This window comes from Borostomias antarcticus (genome assembly GCF_949987555.1).
Source record: "Borostomias antarcticus genome assembly, chromosome: 23".
Classification (NCBI taxonomy): Eukaryota; Metazoa; Chordata; class Actinopteri; order Stomiiformes; family Stomiidae; genus Borostomias; species Borostomias antarcticus.
The window spans coordinates 9,868,215-9,886,465 of record NC_140256.1 but is presented as its reverse complement, the minus strand read 5'-3'; the positions used below and the strand labels follow the sequence as shown (position 1 = coordinate 9,886,465).

The window sequence follows — 18,251 nt, the reverse complement described above, 5'->3', positions numbered from 1 at the left end:
GCCCTGCCTCCCAGCCGCCGCCCAGAGCTGCTCCCGGGCCGTCCGCCCGAGGGTCTCTGCCCTGCCCCCAGGCCGGCTGTCCTCCGACCCCAGGCCGGCTGTCCTCCGACCCCCTGGCCTTGTCCCTGTCTCCTACCTCCGGTGCCCCTCCGCCTGCTTGGCTTCGGTGTTCCTGGCGGCCCCGCTCCGCGTTGCTCCCAGTGACTTGTGGCCCTGTCACCCTCCGTCACCCCCCCACCCCTGACCCTGGGCTGCCCTGCCTTTTTCTTCTTTATAGTGTTCTGTGTGATTGTCTTTTCTCACGTGTATCCCAGTCCTCTCAGCCTTAGTTCCTTCTCCAGCTCTGGTCGCTTTCTATTCCCCTTCCAGTCCCTCTCCAGTTCCCCCCTAGGTTCCTCTCCTTTTCAGCCCTAGTTCCAATCCCAGTCCCCCAGCTCCAGTCCTAGTCTCACGCCCTAGTCCCCTAGCCCCAGTCCCGCTCCCCACCGTCAGCCCTAGTCCTCGTTCAGTCTGTCCTTGTGTGTGTGTCTGTTCAGTTAACCCTTCACTGTCTCTTGTGTAATCATTGCACCTGCGTCTTGTTCTGTCTGAATCACATGCGCCTCGTTCCCTTGATGTGTCTCTCTTTATATATGTCCCTCAGTGTCTCCTTTGTCTTTGTCGACTCATTGTTTGGTTGATGTTCCCCATGTTCCTGCTCCTCGTGTGGCTCATTAAACTCCATGAACCTTCTCAACCTGCCTCTGTCGTCCAGAATTTGGGTGTACCACTTCTGTCTACGCAGTGGTCATAGTTTGTGATGTGTGAAGCCAAAACGCATACATTTGCCCTTTGCACATATATATAACTATCATGAACATGTTAGCATACATCTGAATGACCGCTGAGGAACAGATTTAGCTTCTGCCTCGACTGTCATATGAGCTGCTACTGCCATTCTAGAACAGACATCCTTGCAAAAACTGACTTGGCCACCAGATGGAGCACTTGAGTAATTCACTTTCTCTTTTCAGAATATCGCTGCAAAGTCCCTCTCCTATGGCTTTAAAGAAAACACAACAGACCATATTTCATTTAAGATAATATAAATATTTATTCTGTCATTTACATCTGTGATATGTCTACATGCATGTCAAACAATCTCAGTAGTGAATAAGGAGGTTGTTTATCTCAGGAGGTTGTGGATATGTTCATCTCTGGTCAAGTTCAGCCCCTCTGTTTAACAGGTCAGTCAGCTTGTGATACTCTCACACTCAGCACTCCTGGAGACACTTAAGGACAAGCCACATTCATAAGAGTGCAGTCCGTAAGAGACAGCATGGGCACAGAAAGGAAACAGTTCATGAACTAGATTGGATTAATCCTCAAGTTTCTGTTGAGCTTTCTCACTCGGCAGGAAAATAAATGGGAAAAACAGATACAGTTCAAGGTAAAACAGTCTAACACAGTATACTGTATAACGCTTCATCCTTAATTAACAAGGCTGTTTAAGACGACCTTCAAAAAGCCCCTTTGGATTCTAACTTTTGTTCTCGAGGCCCAAGGGAACAGTCCATAATCATTTTCAAAACAGTTAAAGGATCTAAGCAAATGGCAAAACCTCCAGATTTAGAACCAACAGTCCAGAACATGTTATACAGTACCCGGTATATGCCATCATCTTCCACCAGCGTACCGTGTTGAGAGGCTGAGAGAGTCAGGGGTTGAGAAGCTAATGATAGCAGCTTTCCTGAGAGACAACCGCAATAGGCAACTTCTGGACAGACTCCACACAGAAGGAAACAGTGGCACAGCACTCAAATGTACAAGAACATGTGCACAAACACATTGGTCAGTGAGGGGTTAATCTCTCTTTCTCTCTCTGTACACATCCATAATTATAAACAGAACATCATACTGTAGATCATGGGGTCAAGCCATGTTAGTCTGATATATATACACAAAGGGGTTGCTCTGGTTCAGAGTTAGGTAAAGAAGTTTCAAATTCCTTTGAAATCGTTCAAGTTATGTATATATATATCATAAGCAAGTTTGCACAAGAAACTTGTGAGAACCATAAATGCATATTGACCTCCATTTTCAGAACACAGCTTCAAGTCATGCATAGAGGGACTATACTGAGAATACAATGGCTACATAACATACTTTAAAGGATCACGGTACTGCTTGTGTGTTTACATGAATATAAATAAAAATGTAAATCTACTTGGTTTTTAAAAACAAAACAAAAAAACAAGCCAAAATTGTTCATGAAGAAAGTCAAAGATGTGTTGATTGAGAGGTTTACTCTGGCTACTGATTACATTGAAAATATCATAAATGCACTATGCTCCAACCTTAAACCTCGTCCCATAGACCTGGCCCAACCAATCGTAGTCATAGACGGTAACATTTCTAGATATGTCTTGAAGTCATTGGTGGTTGTGACAGATAGCTCTTAGTATCAGTTTACACAGCAACTAATGTACGTGCGTTTCTCCAGCCTTTCTGAGCAAACAACCTCTTTCCTAAGAACAACAGATGTGGATGTTACAAATTAACAGGAGGAATAAGAACACATCAAAAATGAGATGATGTCAGTCTTCTGAGGGTGGAGGACTTTGGTCCCAGGTGTCAGTCCAAGTCGGGGGGAGATTCACCCGTGTACTCATCATCACCCATCTCTCCTCCTCCTCACCTCCTCCACTCATCACTTCCTTCACACACCTTTCCTGACATGTTAGGTGTGTTGTGGTGTAGGACAGATCATAAAGGTTAAAGCCTGATGTGTGTGTGTGTGTATATGTGGTTTCACTGTACAAGAAGGGAGGATATGTTGTCTATGGGCAGATCAGAAGGTCCAGGTTTACTTGTGCATCCTCTGGAGATAGAGACTGGAGTCGTCAAACAGAGGATTCTTCACCTCCATCTCCCCAGTCTGAAGAGGAACAAACCAGTCAGTACACAGTCGAGGGAAAGTCTAAACTGAACGCGGTTCTCGTTTAGTGCGTTCGAAATGTAAACATCTGTTCAGACCGGACTTGAGAACGAAGGGGAAATATCTCAACAACAACAAAAAATCTCTGTGTATCTCCACTCTCTGTGCAGAAGACGGCCAGGCTGCTGTGTCTACTCACCGGGGCCAGTCCGGGACACTCGTACACGGTGAAGTCTCCGTCCTCGTTCTCTTCGTCGGATGTGGCCCCCGAGTCGGAAACCTTAGGCTCGTCCCTGTGTCTGGAGAACAGCCCGGGAGAACCCAGTTACCGGGGGGGACGGGGGACGGGGGGGGACAGGACATCACATGATACAGTACTAATCTGGACAGACGCAGACAGATGGGAGAGACCGCGCCCGAAGGAGGCCAGGCGATAACATGGCGGACGGTCGACCCTAGAAAGGCCACTCACTTCTCCAGGGAGAGCATCTGCTGCTTCTGGTGCTGGTAGTGGTACATCTGGGCACTCTGCGCCAACCTCTTGTCCCCAGGCTGCGTGACGTGTGAACAGGGACAGACCAGAGGGCGTGAGCAGATATAGAACACTTTTCACGTTGACACGCTGTTCGTGAGATGATAATATCGCTGCGGTTTCCGAGGCTTTAAAACGGCCCGGTCCCGTAAATGTTACCGTGTTTTGCGGGACTTACGTTCTTGGCGTAGGAGGGGGGGCCCATGCCCCCGTACGCGGGGTAGTCCACCTTCTGAGTCAGACGAACGCCCTTCTGTAGTCTGAGACGGGAGATAGACCAGTTACATTCACTTTCATAAAAGTACAGAATCAGCCGTTCAAATTCATGATGAGGAATGAAACGTTGGGTGGCATTTGAAAAACAAGTGCGTCCTGTACTAGTACTCAAAACAAACACCCGGAACATTACACTGCGCTTCAGAAGATGCTTTTTCATGTCTGTTGACTCATACAGCAGATACTGTTTACTACAATCAAATCTACATTATCTACTCATCATTAACTAAAGGCTGACGGAGAACCATGTAAATGGTAAAAGAACCATGTAAATGGTAAGAGAACCATGTAAATGGTAAGAGAACCATGTTAATGGTAAGAGAACCATGTTAATGGTAAGACACCGTGATGACAGTGAGCAACCCTCTGCACAGCACATCCTGTTAGTTACAGTATGAGCTCGCCGCAAACCCAGGATGAGAACAGTCGGTAATAGTTCAACAAACACACAAATCACAGACATCAGACGATGCGGTACAAAACACAGACGATGCAGTACAAAACACCACTTCACCCTACAGAACAACCACACTAAAGCGGTACTAAACACTACTTCACCCTACAGAACAACCACACTAAAGCGGTACTAAACACTACTTCACCCTACAGAACAACCACACTAAAGCGGTACTAAACACTACTTCACCCTACAGAACAACCACACTAAAGCGGTACTAAACACTACTTCACCCTACAGAACTACCACATTAAAGCACAACTAGATCAAGAGGATGCAGAGGGAGAAGGAGTGTGTTTTACCTGATCCAACAGACCGCAGCTGACAGCAAGGCCACGGATCCCACCACGGCGAACACGCTGCTCACGACTGCGGAGAGAGACACACGCAGCGCCAGTGTCAGAACAGTAGGTAGCAGCGCAACGGCGTTCGCACGGAGAACCTATATAACATCAAGCGGTGTTGGTGATGTGGACTGGCGCAACGCACTGAGGAAGGTGTGGTCGTCAGAGGGGGTGATGAGGGGGCCGTTGCGGACCACTGGGGTGTGGCCCCTCGCCACGGGGTGGGCTGTGGCGTTGGGCGGGGTGGAGGAAGGACCGGGTGTGGAGGGGCGCTCCGTGGCGGGCCTGTGGGCGGGGCTCTGGAGTTTAAGCTCCTCCTCCTTCGCTTCGGGGGCATCCTGAGAGGACGGGGCTGAGGGATAAAAGGCAGAGAACGTTGGACATTAGTCAACAGCAGCTCCTGCAGTAACGTTAGTCACTTTAGACAGCATGTCACCAGAATACTGAATAATGCAGTTATGACAGCTGCTTCCGTGATAGAGTACCTGAGTGGTTAATACCAGTCTTATGCTGCTGCTGGCTGATGATGGTGGACAGGAAGTCTATCTCTTCATCAAGCTCCGGAAAAGTAATCTCTTTAGATAGATAGATAGATAGATAGATAGATAGATATAGACATAAGACACAAAGCACAATAAAACAGTAAAAAGACATTAGGCATACACAAGGGCATTAAAAAGGCACAATCAACTATCAAAATCAAAACCTGCAAACCAGGACAATATCAGTCTCATTCTGTATTGCTATATCTGGTACAAAGGTGACATTTCTTCTAGTGTTTCACTTCCTGTGTGTGTGTTTGTGTGTGTGAGAGAGGGAAAGAGAGAGAGAGAGAGAAAGAGAGAGAGAAAGACAGGAAGATTGAATCCTTCCTCACAAGGTTGTAGGCCGACTGTCGATTATCATTCTATTCATAAAAGTGCTTTCAGGCCATTTTAATGGATCAATATCAATACACCAGCCCTGCTGACTAAAGGAAATAGAGTCTGTTTTCCTCCACATGGGGACTCTTGAGGAACAAGTTTGCCAGAAATGAAGCGTTGAACCCTGCTGCCCCCATGTGGCGAGAGAGAGAGAGAGAGAGAGAGCGAGAGAGAGCAAATGCACTCATTGCAGCTCATGCGTAGAAATATTTTTCATCTAAATCACATTTCCTCCCCTCACTATTCCTCAAGTAGTCCGTCTAACTGCCTGTTTGTGTGTGCACACGCGAGTAGTGCAGTGTGTGCGCGTGTAGTGCAGTGTATGGGAATGCCTCGGTGTGTGTATGTGTGTGTGTGTGTGTGTGTGTGTAGGAGACTGAGTGAGCTGGCGCTTACAAGGCGCCAGGTCAGAGACAGCCTGGTGGGGCTGACTGGGTGGGTGGGTGTCGATGACACGGTCGTGGTGGAAGGAACTTTCTGCATGCGCGCCCAGACGTGAGAGAGACCGATGCATGCGCACGCAGGCGTGAGAGAGGCTGAGCGAAAGTGACGCGGCGTACGTTCGCTTCAGCTTCACTGTACACTATGTGGCGATATGGGTGTTGGCGTGTAGTTTGGTGCAGCAAGTGTGTGCGCGGACGTTTGTCACGCTTGTCAACAGCTGTGGTGCGGTTTGTGTTGTGAGTGTCTATGTGAGAGAGAGAGAGAGAGAGAGAGAGAGATGAAGAAAAAGAGCATAGTCGTGCGCTCGTCCACAGTTTGTATTAGTTACAGTGGGTGAATGTGTGGTGCAGTGTGTGTGTGGGAGGCTGGGTCAGCGCTCCACTGTCACGCTGTGCTGCTCTGAGCAGGTTGGGTGGGTGGAGGGCACTGATGAAGACATGGAGGATGAATGAGTAGAGAGAGGGAGAGAGAGAGAGAGCGAGAAAGGGAAGGAGAGAAGGAGAGAGAGAGAAGGAGAGAGAGAGAGAAGAAGAGAGAGTAGAAGAGATAGAGAGAGAGAGAAGAAGAGAGAGAGAGAAGAAGAGAGAGAGCGGGAGAGAGAGAGAGAGAGAGGGAGAGAGAGAGAGAGAGAGAGAGCGCTACATCCGATTCATGAATGAAACCCGTAACCAGGGCAACAGGGAGAGGAGCCAGCAGAGGTGGGCATGATGGAATTGAATATGTGGCTGAGGGAAGCATAGGCCCCTCCTCCCCAGGCCCAACCCCGACACACTGCTTCTATTCTGGGGTCTGTCTCAGGCGTCACACTCTGCCGGCCTACCGCACCAGAGCTGGAGGGTCGATGGAGTGCAGTGATACGGTATACAAGAGCACAGACAGAAGTCACATCATTCAGCTCCGAATTATACACATAGCTATTGTGAGGGGAATTTCTCTTCCTCCAAAACAGTGTTCCAATATGGAGGAAGATTTTGTTTTCAGTCTCCTGTCTGGGTGGGGAAAGTAGCAAGTTCACCAGAAGGGTTATTAACTGTGGGTGTGAGGGTCTGTCTATTGTATGGGTAGCGTGCTCTAATTACAAATGTGTAGCAACATCAACATGTTCATTTAGCGTGATAAGATATGACTCATATGAAGATATGAGGAATACAAGAGGAGGAGAAGAGAGAGCAACAGGAGGGAGGATGCAGCGTGTCTGGTCCCGTCGTTAGAGCCAGCCATGTGCCGTGCCACGGCCGCGAAGTGGCCATGCGGGACATGGAGGGGGGGAGGGAGAAAGAGATGGACGTAGCAGGGTTTTTCCTGGCTCATAATGGGTCTTTGGGGGGTGACGCGCACTCGATTTTTTGGGGGGAAACCTCTGTTTTATGTCGAGTAGCCTACCAGCATATATAGGCCTATATTCTTTGCTGTCGTTCTGGCTCACTTTTCACAATCGTGGGAAATCTCCCGACATGACACAAAATGGATATGAAGACAAAAATGTTTAAGATACTGATAACCTGTCTATTAAATTATCTCGATTACTAGTGGTCCAAACCATGGACAATGCAAGAAAGAGGGATGGGCTGCATTTGAAACAAGCTGTCAAACACATTCGGAGAGGATTTGAATTGCTATTTTTATTCTCAATTTTTTAGCATTTTGGCACTAGTTTCCTTTGGCTCTGGCTAAAATCTCTTTGGGGGGGCGCCACAAATCCTCTATGCAGGAAAAACCCAGCCTAGCCGTGGATATTTGGAGAACAAGTTCTATTTAAATGAGCTCATTCGAGCACGACTATCTGGAAAGACAGGCCTGGAAAATGATGAAGATGTTCTGTCCACAGCCATGGGGCGGTGGCAAAAACCCATCAGCCAGCCAAGGTTGGTAATGTGATGCTCTATAATATCACTCTGCCAACAGCACAGTCCGTACACAACATAAACACAGGACTAACGCACACTCGTACGTCACACTCGTACCGGTAGCGACGGATTTAACAAGTGGATTTAACACACACTCGGGGAAATAGAAGGAGGAAAGGAGGGAGTGGAGGAGAGAGTGATAAAGAGACGAGGAAGAGGGAGTGACATTAATGCCATCATTCAGGGGCTCTAGTTGTAGTGGGCACTTTGAGAGCCAGTCAGACGGGGGATGTCTGTTTGGCAGTGGCCCCGGTCTATAAACCCTGGTGGGGAGGGAGGGAGGGAGTCTGGATGCGCTCTTAAAGCAGGATACTCCCTTAAAGCTGCTCTGACTGGGCCATGGTGCGTCAGAGCTTGTATATAGCCATGCTTATGCGAGTGCTAATGGGGATCCGAAAGAAAGAAAGAAAGAGAGAAAGAAAGAGAGAAAGAGAGAAAGGGAGAAAGAAAGAGAGAAAGAGAGAAAGGGAGAAAGAAAGAAAGAAAGAAAGAAAGAAAGAAAGAAAGAAAGAAAGAAAGAAAGAAAAAGAAAGGAGAGAGAGAGAAAGAACGGAGGGAGAGAGAGAGAGAGAGAGAGAGAGAAAGAGAGAGATGGTTCTGGCTGGCTGGCTTGAGTGGGACCTAGTCTGACTCACCAGATGTAGGTTTTGGGGATGAGCCTCGTCATTCGTTTATTACTGCCAGTGGCGACTGATCTGATTCCCGGCCCAATCAGATTAAATCCAGACTGCGTGAAACAACCACCAACAACCACCTAGCAACTGCTCTGCAAGATGATTGTGGTTGGTTTAAAGAAATACAGCACCCCCCCCCCCTACCCCCGAATGGTAATGAGTCCAGCCAGACTAAGTGGGACCTAACACAGGCCTAGGAGTCTTCTCAGCAGGGCCACAGGTACAGGGTGTCCAGTCATCTGCCTCGTGGGCGGCTGTCTTCTATCTCTGCCCTTTTATGAACCATGTTTTGTCTGATTAGATGGCGTAGAGGTGGAGAGAGTGTCCTCTGCAGCTCTACTGCCTGGGAAAAACCCAGCGAGCGTTCTGCTGATGCGGCAGCTTGGCGCGCCCCCCTGGTGACTCACCGGCCCACGCAGGTTCATTAAGACTCGTTAGGGGGCCCAGGACGAGGGGGGACACGCTTTCAGCCACGCCGCGAGTGTGCGGCCGCTTTACAAAAGACTAGGCTACTTTGTGTTTTTTAACCGCAGCGACGGTGGCATTCTCGGTTTGGGGTGAAAATGGCCGACTCACCTAAGTGGGGGGCGTGTTTTCTCTTCATCACCACGCATCTGCCGTGGGCGTTCTCCACCAGGGGGTCAAGGCAGGGGCCGCAGTGCGAGGTGCCCGGCTGGCAGAAGTGGCGCCCCGCCCGGGCGCAGTCCAGGCTCCTCGGGCACGAGTGAGACCCTGCGGAGACGAGACGGACGGAGGGACAGAACGTCAGATCAGGTTCCATTTCAAACCCTTTAGCCAAATTTGTCCCTCGCAACAGTTTGAGTCTGCTGTGCCTCGTATCAGCTGAATAAAGCATAATACCCTGGATGAAGAGCAAAATGGCTGTTATATAAAATATTAATCATATAATCATGTGTCTGCTTTTGTAAATGGGAGAAATATCATTATTCAGGTACCTCACAAATGTCATGTATCATGAGAGTGCACAAGGTGATGATGGAAGAGTCGGTATAAAGGTAATGTATAATTAGTGGTACTGTCATGCTAAATAGGGTCCAGTTGTCAAAATATCAGAGATGATGTAATCGGATGAATATGTGTGGTATTTATTCAGTTTGGGAAATCTCACGATCTCTACAGGCTGGAGCTAATTCTTTGTAGAGACTGTGGGATTTCCAAGCTGAATACAGTACACATTAACACAAGACTGCCTGTCTAGCTCGATCTTGCCAAGATATATGCAGATTTTTTAAAACTTTTTTACATGGACAGATTTAGCTATGTATGCAAACACTACTGTACTCAAGAATGTCAGGAATTCTACTGTAGCACGTCACATTCGTATAGCAACTAGAGTCTGATTACATCACCCGCACATTTTGGCAATCGGACACTATTTGGCGTGATGCCAGTGCTTAATCTGTTAAAATGTGTCCGCACATTTTGGCAATCAGACACTATTTGGCGTGATGCCAGTGCTTAATCGGTAAAAATGTGTCCCGCTCTGTCATTCTGTGATGCTGCTTCACGGAAATCGGGAATAACGCTCGGTTCAATTTATCAGTGCCCCATAGTCACAGCAACATCCTTTAAACTCGGAGGACTAAGTTGTGCCGTCGTCTGCGGGTTAGAGGTGAAGCCGCATGTCCTGCTGGGTACACTCAAGCGTCTTATGCTCTCTGACATGAACAGATGATTCCAGGAAGCCCATCTCTGGGCAGGGTTCTGGTGTTGCGTCGGTGCTGGGGTGATGACCTACTGTCTGCTGTGATGTATGGCTGAGTCCAAAAGGCCAGGGTAGATGAGGACTCTCGGAACGGGGGGTTTGGGGTTTAACAGAGGCCAGTGAGTGTTTAGATTGCTGAGATACGTAGGACGGTTCCCATAGAATAATACCACTGATTGAGGGGAACAATGGGTCTGGCTGCCCAAAGACACGGGACGTTTGGCGTCACACTGGTAACTGGTAACCCAAGGGCTGAACACCTGAGCTCAACGCCTAAGGCCATCCCCAGTGAGAGGTTTCCGGCTTAGAGGGGACATACAGTATGAGTGATTGTTCTGATCTAGACACTGTCCCTGTCTCTGCCAAGTCTTTGTAATCATCCAATACACATTCAGGCTGCATGAAGCAAACAATTCCAGTAAGCTACTAATATTAACCCTCTGACTTCCTCGTCTGAATGGCTCACTGCTTACAAAACCTTGAAACCTAGGCTCCGGTTGCCATAACAACGGCCATGGCAACTGGTGCGACATAAGCAGGTGTGAGTCACCGTGTGAATGCAGAGACTGGAGTCGGTAACGGGGGTTAAGGAAAAGGGATGCAAGGGTGACCATTTGAGACAAATGGCAATGGAAAAGAAAACACAGTGTCCTTGCATGTCTTTGGATAGTTATACCGTATCTGTAAAAGGTATAAAATATTTCTATCCTGGAGAGAGCAAAGCCAAACTACGTATGAGAAATGAACTGACAATTTCATTCTGACCTACATTCAGTATTGGACTAATTCTATTGCGTTCATTCTAATGGAACAGATGTTGCAGCTTCATTTCTACAAGTGTGAAGAAGACTATCCATTCAAAGCTACACTGTACACCTGAAAGCCTATCAAGACAGGCATATAACCAAATGTTCTCAGATTATATTGAAGGTTACCTGGTCAAACTACAATAACAGCAGGGCATATATGTAAAGTGTTACTATCAAATGACTGGGAGGTGAATGTTTCATGTGTGGTTAGGATGGAGCTACAGACAGACTCCTACTGCAATGAGCCGATTACCAAAGCCACTCAGTTGGGTGTAGCACAGAACAATGCCAATAGTTTTCAGATGACTCTCCAATTAATTAATGAATTGCATGGAAAGTTTAAATGACTGACATTTAAATCTAACTGGCCGCTTGCGGGATCAACAAAGTCTCAGAATTGACAACAAAAGCAAAGCATCCAGTTTTAATAGTTCTGTCAGTCCCTCACACACTCAATTTGTAACAAAGTGACATTCCCAAACCTTTCCCTGAATTAGCAGTTGCCTAGCAACTCTTTTCCACAGTTTGAAAAAAGAAAAGTGAATGAGAGTCTGCTAGACTTACAGTAGGACTGCGTCTTCTTCCTCTTTCTCCCCATCTCTGGGATGTTGTGAAAGACACCTCTGTCTGGCTTCTTTTTGACTTTTTTTAACCAGTTTTTAAGCCCTATCCATTTTGAATCAATTTCTCATGACAGTGTGAAGGTGAAAGACAGACTTACCTCTTGGATCCAGACATCCTTCTTATAAAACATATGATTTTTCCATTTCTGTACTCTACATCGTTGCAAATGAGGGCCTGCCTTCAATGATCTTCTGAGTATAAATGAAGCTCTTTTTTTGTCACACATTGAAATTGACATTTTTTCCCCTCATATATACATTTTCCCCTTTTTCTCACTCTACACTTTTGGTAGCACTTATTTTTCTACAGTATGTTTTGAAAAGATTGAGAATATATTTTTGCATCCTTAACCTCAGTGTGGACATTCCCCTTGTCTCATATCGGTGTGCAAGCTCCTTACTTTTTTCATCTTCTGTATACTGTATGCATTTGGCTCATGCACCCGATAAAAATATTCTTTGTTCTCTGGACTAGTTGAAAAGAATGCAACCAATTGTTCTACCTTTTTATTCTCAGACAAGCGCATATCCTCTGGAGGTAATTCCATCCTCAAATTCAATCCGTGGCCTCATCACACTGCCGGACCCACACTGAAATATGGATGCCTTATTGGAGCAGCTGTCCAATGAGAATAATATCCATTCTATTTAAGTCACAAACTGCAATCTGAGTTGGTTAGCCTGAGTGGTAAATGACAGTACAGTATGATGGTCACAGCCTTCGTTTCTTGAGAAGTTATTTGCCATCTTAATTTCACGTTAACATTTTTGCTAAAGGAATGATTCAAGAACCTAGAGACGGTCTGTGTGAAATGTCGTTGTCATTTTATTGAGATTGACTCTTCTATTCTTCTTCTCTCCCTGAGGTACAAAGAGGTTCATTCTGCTGGACTATTGAAGGACACGCGCCAGGCATTATGTACACTGGTTTGACTTATCATGCAGCAGAGCTGGCATTTACTGATAAGACTGAGAAATATCAAGCAGCAGTGTCTTTATCACATAAGAGAAAACGCAGACAGTTTCAGAAAAGGAGACCGGTACAGTAGTCTCAGTTGAGAGGGGAGTTCCGTACTACTAGCTACTTCACTGTACTACATCTTTACAATGTTGAAGGAGGTCTGTGCAGACAAACATGAAAATATTGTTTAAAATGTGAAGAATTGAGATGGCAGGATAACAACACTAGGCAGTGAGATGCTATGTGTATACCCATGTTATATCCCCAGAAACAGGAAATACCGTAAGAGCTCTAAAGGAAGACATGTCACCAGTCATGTTCATATGCTGCATTTACTGGAGTACAAGCAGTGAGAGCTTTCAGTAGATGGAGGTTGAGAATAATTAATGTGTCCTGCTCCCATATGATTGGCAGGTGCAACCCTTTTCTCTACCCTGAGATAACTCGAGATATTGTGTTCTGCCATCATTAGTCAGCCGAGGACTCAGGCTGGCGTTACACACAGCAGCCCAGAGGTGCCCAAATTAGATGAAGAAATCCAGAATTTAATATCATCTTAATTAAGTTTAATTTCACAGCCCCTGTCATCACATGAGAATTATTTCTATATAGCATGGATAGCAAGAGACAGGCCATGAATGAGCAGATACCATGCATTATCTGGCCCCCGGGTGATTACTGTTTTTTTGCTTCCCTCTGGAATATGTAGAGGTGGGTCGTATGCCCACCTCCCTTGTTCTCTGTAAAGCGCATTGTGTTGCCTCTGGGTATAAAATGCGCTATACAAATAAAGCTTTGATTGATTGATTGATTGATTGATTGATTGATTGATGCCAACACTAGCTATGAATGAAGCAGGCAGAGCAGCAACAGTTAGCCCGACAGAACACCAATCTACCCTTTTGGCACTGAAGGGCATGTTTTTGTTGACATTCCTCCTCAAACCGACAAAGAGACAGACAGAGTCACAGCTTGACAAAGGGGACATGCCATGTTTGCCGTAGGGACTGCAGGGCTTAGTGTCCAAGTGGCTGCAGCAGACAGCTGACCTCAGAGCCTGAGGATGAGGCCGACAGGTTAAAGTGTGCAGATGGTCGCATGTGCCAGAGAGGCCTCACGTGAACACGTGTAGAACTCAGTAGAGCCGTTCAGCTGGCTCTGAGGAGGTGTGTGTATGTGTGCGTTTGCGTATGTGTGTGTGTGTGGGGGGGGGGGTGCGGGCAGAGAGGCCTTGCATGGAAAAGGTCTACATGGAAAACGTTGCCGCCGGAGGTTGTGGGTTCGTAACCCTCAAGGTACACAACCAGCAGACGCCACATCAGCAGCAAGCCCCGGGGATGTCAACAACTTCAGGGCGCATCATGCGCTGCAGACTGCTGGTTTTGTTTTCTACAGGACGTGACAGGTTAAGATGTGAATAATGGCCAGATGATCTGTCAAGTGCAACGGCTATGATGTGAGCACTACATGGAAAAACAAGTGGAGTTTTACTTTAATGAGCTGTTCCTACCCTTGGAAAACCACTGATATGTCCATAGAGGTAGTGGACACCTCTATGGACATACAGTATCAGTGGTTTTCCAAGGGCAGTCATTAAGAGGCCTACGTTATGCTATCACACATGGATTCAAGTATCTCTTGATACACACTGAGTCTTTGTTGTCCTCCTCTGACAGACCTTCTAAAACAAACAACCCATGAGAACTATAGTCTGAGTGTTTGCCAGGCTCACTAAGCGAGCACTCATCTACTGCATAAAATAAATTAAGCCAAGCCGGTGGGGTTTTAAGAATGGATCGCGGGCAGAATGTCAACGCCTGGCACGAGGACAAAGCTACTCAGTGGTCTTTTATAAAGGCTTCTCTGAAACGCATGCCGTAAGGCTGGGGTTTGTGCAGGAGTGCTGGTTTGTCAGATATCCCAGGTGTGTGGTGAGCTCTGTTCTGTAGCAGTGCTATCCTCCACAACCAGGCCTTTAAATCAGCTGTTCTACAGCCTTAGTGTCGGCCTGCCGTCAGCCTCTTTCATACACAATGGACCGACGCGGCCTCACAGCTCTCAGAGAGCTCACACTCAGACCCAAAGCAACGCTTCTCGTCTGTGCTTAAAAGCTCACTTCGGTAAATCCCTGCGGGCCTTCAAATAGAGAACTGTAGCACAGTGCGGGAGCTATGCCAACATATTCAAAAACTGGATCCGTTTCTCTCTCCATCACTCACGCACGCACGTCCGCACGCACGTCCGCACACACTGCGGACGGCTCCTTTCACACTTCAGATGGTATCAGCTCTTCTGCAAAGGAAGCAGTAATGAAAAGCATGAATGTAGGTTAATGAGAAGGACAGGATTCCAGAGATAAGGATGGCGCGAGCCATTCAACCGCCCCGATCGAACACACACACCCACGCGGTCATGACGAGAGCAGAGATGGACGAGCTAGTGTTTTCCCATGAAGGCTACGCAGGGAGCGGAGTGAGTGGAGGCAGAGAGCACGACGTTCTCTCTCTCCTAGCCTGGAAAGTGAGGTCATGCACAGTGTGAGAAGCAGCAAGGGCAGGCAGGACTACTGTAGGCCTAATCCACCTCCATTGATCTGAGGCCGCCCCGGTTTGGCCGCCTGAGAAACGCCCTCCCAGTCAGAGAGGGGGGCGGCGAGGTGTGCGCGGGCCGTGTTCGCCATGGCGGTGGACGCAAACGTTCTTTACAGCAGATGCAGGGATTTGTGCTAAACAGCATAGTAGCCTAGATGCATTCCTACATTAAGTAGGTCCATCCTGAACCATGACCAGGGGAAGTGGTCTCTGACAGGGGGAATGTGTCAGGCTAAAGCCTGTTGACAACCAACACTTTCCATCTCAACGCCACGTCCATGTGTCGATCTAGTGACACAACACCACACCGTGTGTGTGTGTGTGTGTGGTGTGTGTGCTGTAACCAAATAAGGAGCAACACTGCAGCCCCCTAGTCACTTCCAGTCATTATGCCAGTAACGAGCCTCTGGTCTGTGTCCAGACAACCCAGTCCAGAGATGTGACACAAGTCCCTCCCTGTCAGGTCACCCCCAGCCAGATGCCTTTCTGTGCCCGGGGAGCGCGCTGTGTAACCTATACGTCATCTGGTTGAAGTAATTGCGGCATGAGACTATCAAAACGGAAAAGATCATACAAATCCATAAAATAAGCTATAACTTAGTTGAAGTTCATAAACAGACACTAATCCAGAAAAGGCTATTGGTTTATCATAAATAGTGACGATGTTATGGACTGGATGCTAACATTTACATTAGTAGAAGGATAATTATAACGGATAAATTATCAAGTCGAGTGTTTGACCGTCAATTAATATCAAATAGCGGATAAGTGGCTACAGCACAAGCACAACAGGCGCATTACCTTTTTAAATCAGAAATTGGACCTCGGTAAAGACAATGCCTATTCACAAAGCAAAACTAGAACATGTTTACATTTAACACAAACATGAACTTTCAGAAAGAATCGGCTCTAAATGTGTAGCATCACACTCACACACACTAAAAAACGGTTGTCAAATCGGATAGTGTCCTTACCTGTCATGCAGGTGCCCAAAGCAACGAGGGCTGCAAAGAGAACGGCCTGAGTCAGAAGAGCGGACCCTCTTTCCGGTGATTGCATCCTGCAAGACTGTTTCACAGATGTGGGGAGTCGGGGTCGATCATTCCCCGATCCCCATAACCAGGAGAATCGCGGTTAACCTTGATCTAGGTCACAATTAGGAAAAACACAGAGGTAGAAAATTCGCTCAGCTGCTGGAATCGCATGAGACAACCGCACAGAAGCGGAGTTCTTCAATATGTTCCGCAGGATAGCCTACCACGGACAACGCTTGGCGATGCTTTGAGTAGAAGACGTCTGTGCTGATGCTGAGCTGTCCGTGAGCTGGGTACGTAGCCTACACAGTGTCGTCATGACGCTCAGCTAATCACTGAGCTACGAACAGCCAGCAGGTGCATTAATAGACTATCGCGGGTACCTCCCCCTCCCCCATCTGAGAGAAAACGTGGGGCTATAAAAATTTATTTACAGGCCACAAGTGGTGAACACTAAATTTGAGAGTACACTGAACATAAATAGTTCAAACGGTAGCCTACAAGATCACAGTATTAGCCCTAAATCTAGACAGAAAAATGTAGGCTAGACATTTTTGCATAGCCTACCCATTTAACATTTTAGATCTTTAAGATCTAACAATCAATTACCATAACTCATCTTTATCCACCACCGTTTACCTCATACACGTTCTAATTATGAAAGAGGAGAAGGTAATCTGCAGATTAAGATGTAAGATCATTCAGTCCTGTTCTTGGTAGTAAAAAGTCGATCTGTAGGAAGCGGTGTCTCTCTTTTTAATGACAAGGATGTCTGTAGACTACATTAATAAAGGGATACACATTAATATGTTTTAATCGATAATTATTTATTATCAAATAACAGTTATTTGAATTACATTGAGTAAAATAAATCTAAAATAATACTCATCAAAAAAGGCTGGGCGACATGGACTTCCGAGTGCAATGGATAATAAATTAAAAAAGGGGAAAATATAAATCAACTTAGACACTGGTGAAAATGTAAAAAAAGAATCGGTATATCGACTACATATGGTAGTGAAAAGGGCCAAAATGTTATGAACCTACAGTATTCATACAAAATATACAGTGTACATGAGCTTTCTCTGTAGGACATGAGTCAAAGAGAAATGAGAACTGATGCAACCCTAACAAGAAACACATACTTGAAAAACTATTAAAAGAAATATAAAATAAAATATAATTTCATGTCATCTTCAGCCTCTCTCTGCCACTCTTGAGAGAAAGAACAGTTTTGCACATCAATCTACTTGACGGATTGTCATTTCAATTTGAAAGAGAAAATAAAAAGTACTGCTTTACACTTTTACTATGCAGCTTCCAACCAACCAATAGCATGCCATTCCCACCAACCAATAGCATGCCATTCCCACCAACCAATAGCATGCCATTCCCAGAAATTCAACTGATGGCGCGTTCCAGGCAACCCGTAACTCGTGTTTTTCCTACCTCCTACACGTGAAAATGCTCTGGAATGGCAGTCAAACCCGTAACTTCCCACCAGGCAACTGGGAGTACATCGATCTGTACGAGTTCACGGGTGGGAAGTTACGGGTTTGACTGCCATTCCAGAGCATTTTCACGTGTAGGAGGTCGGAAAAACACGAGTTACGGGTTGCCTGGAACGCGGCATGAGACTCGGTATCAAATGACTAGTTTTTAAGGTGGAATACAAACACATGATTATAAGAAATAGTGTTCTTGAATATCATGTAGAGAATGAAATAAAAGACAGAAATGCACAATTTGTGACAAAACAATCATCAAACATGTATCCCCATATAAACACCTTAAATGGAGTGCAGCATCCCAGTTTCATATTTACACAACACCATAAGGACTCTACTGGGTCTTTCACAGAGAATATGTGGGAAGGCAATTTAAATGCTTTTTCTAACAGATGGAATGTAGATGGTCGTCAAAAACAATAGATTACATGAAGATCTGAGCCCCGCTCAGCAATAGTATTGGTCATAGCATATAGCAATGGAAAAGTATAGTGTGGGCCATTTAGAGAATGACAGGTTTGAAGT

At 46.3% G+C, this 18,251-nt stretch overlaps 1 protein-coding gene across 1 annotated transcript; it reads right to left on the bottom strand.

Moving 5' to 3' along the window:
- Positions 1–2,845: 2,845 nt before the first annotated feature.
- On the bottom strand, positions 2,846–15,273 carry npdc1b (neural proliferation, differentiation and control, 1b; the record flags this gene model as incomplete). Its single annotated transcript, XM_084456826.1, has 9 exons — positions 2,846–2,917; positions 3,117–3,216; positions 3,390–3,469; positions 3,628–3,709; positions 4,485–4,551; positions 4,672–4,878; positions 5,012–5,101; positions 9,051–9,206; positions 15,177–15,273. The coding sequence occupies 9 exons, from the start codon at positions 15,271–15,273 to the stop codon at positions 2,846–2,848; spliced, it is 951 nt and encodes a 316-aa protein (XP_084312952.1).
- Between the last annotated feature and the right edge of the window lie 2,978 nt (positions 15,274–18,251).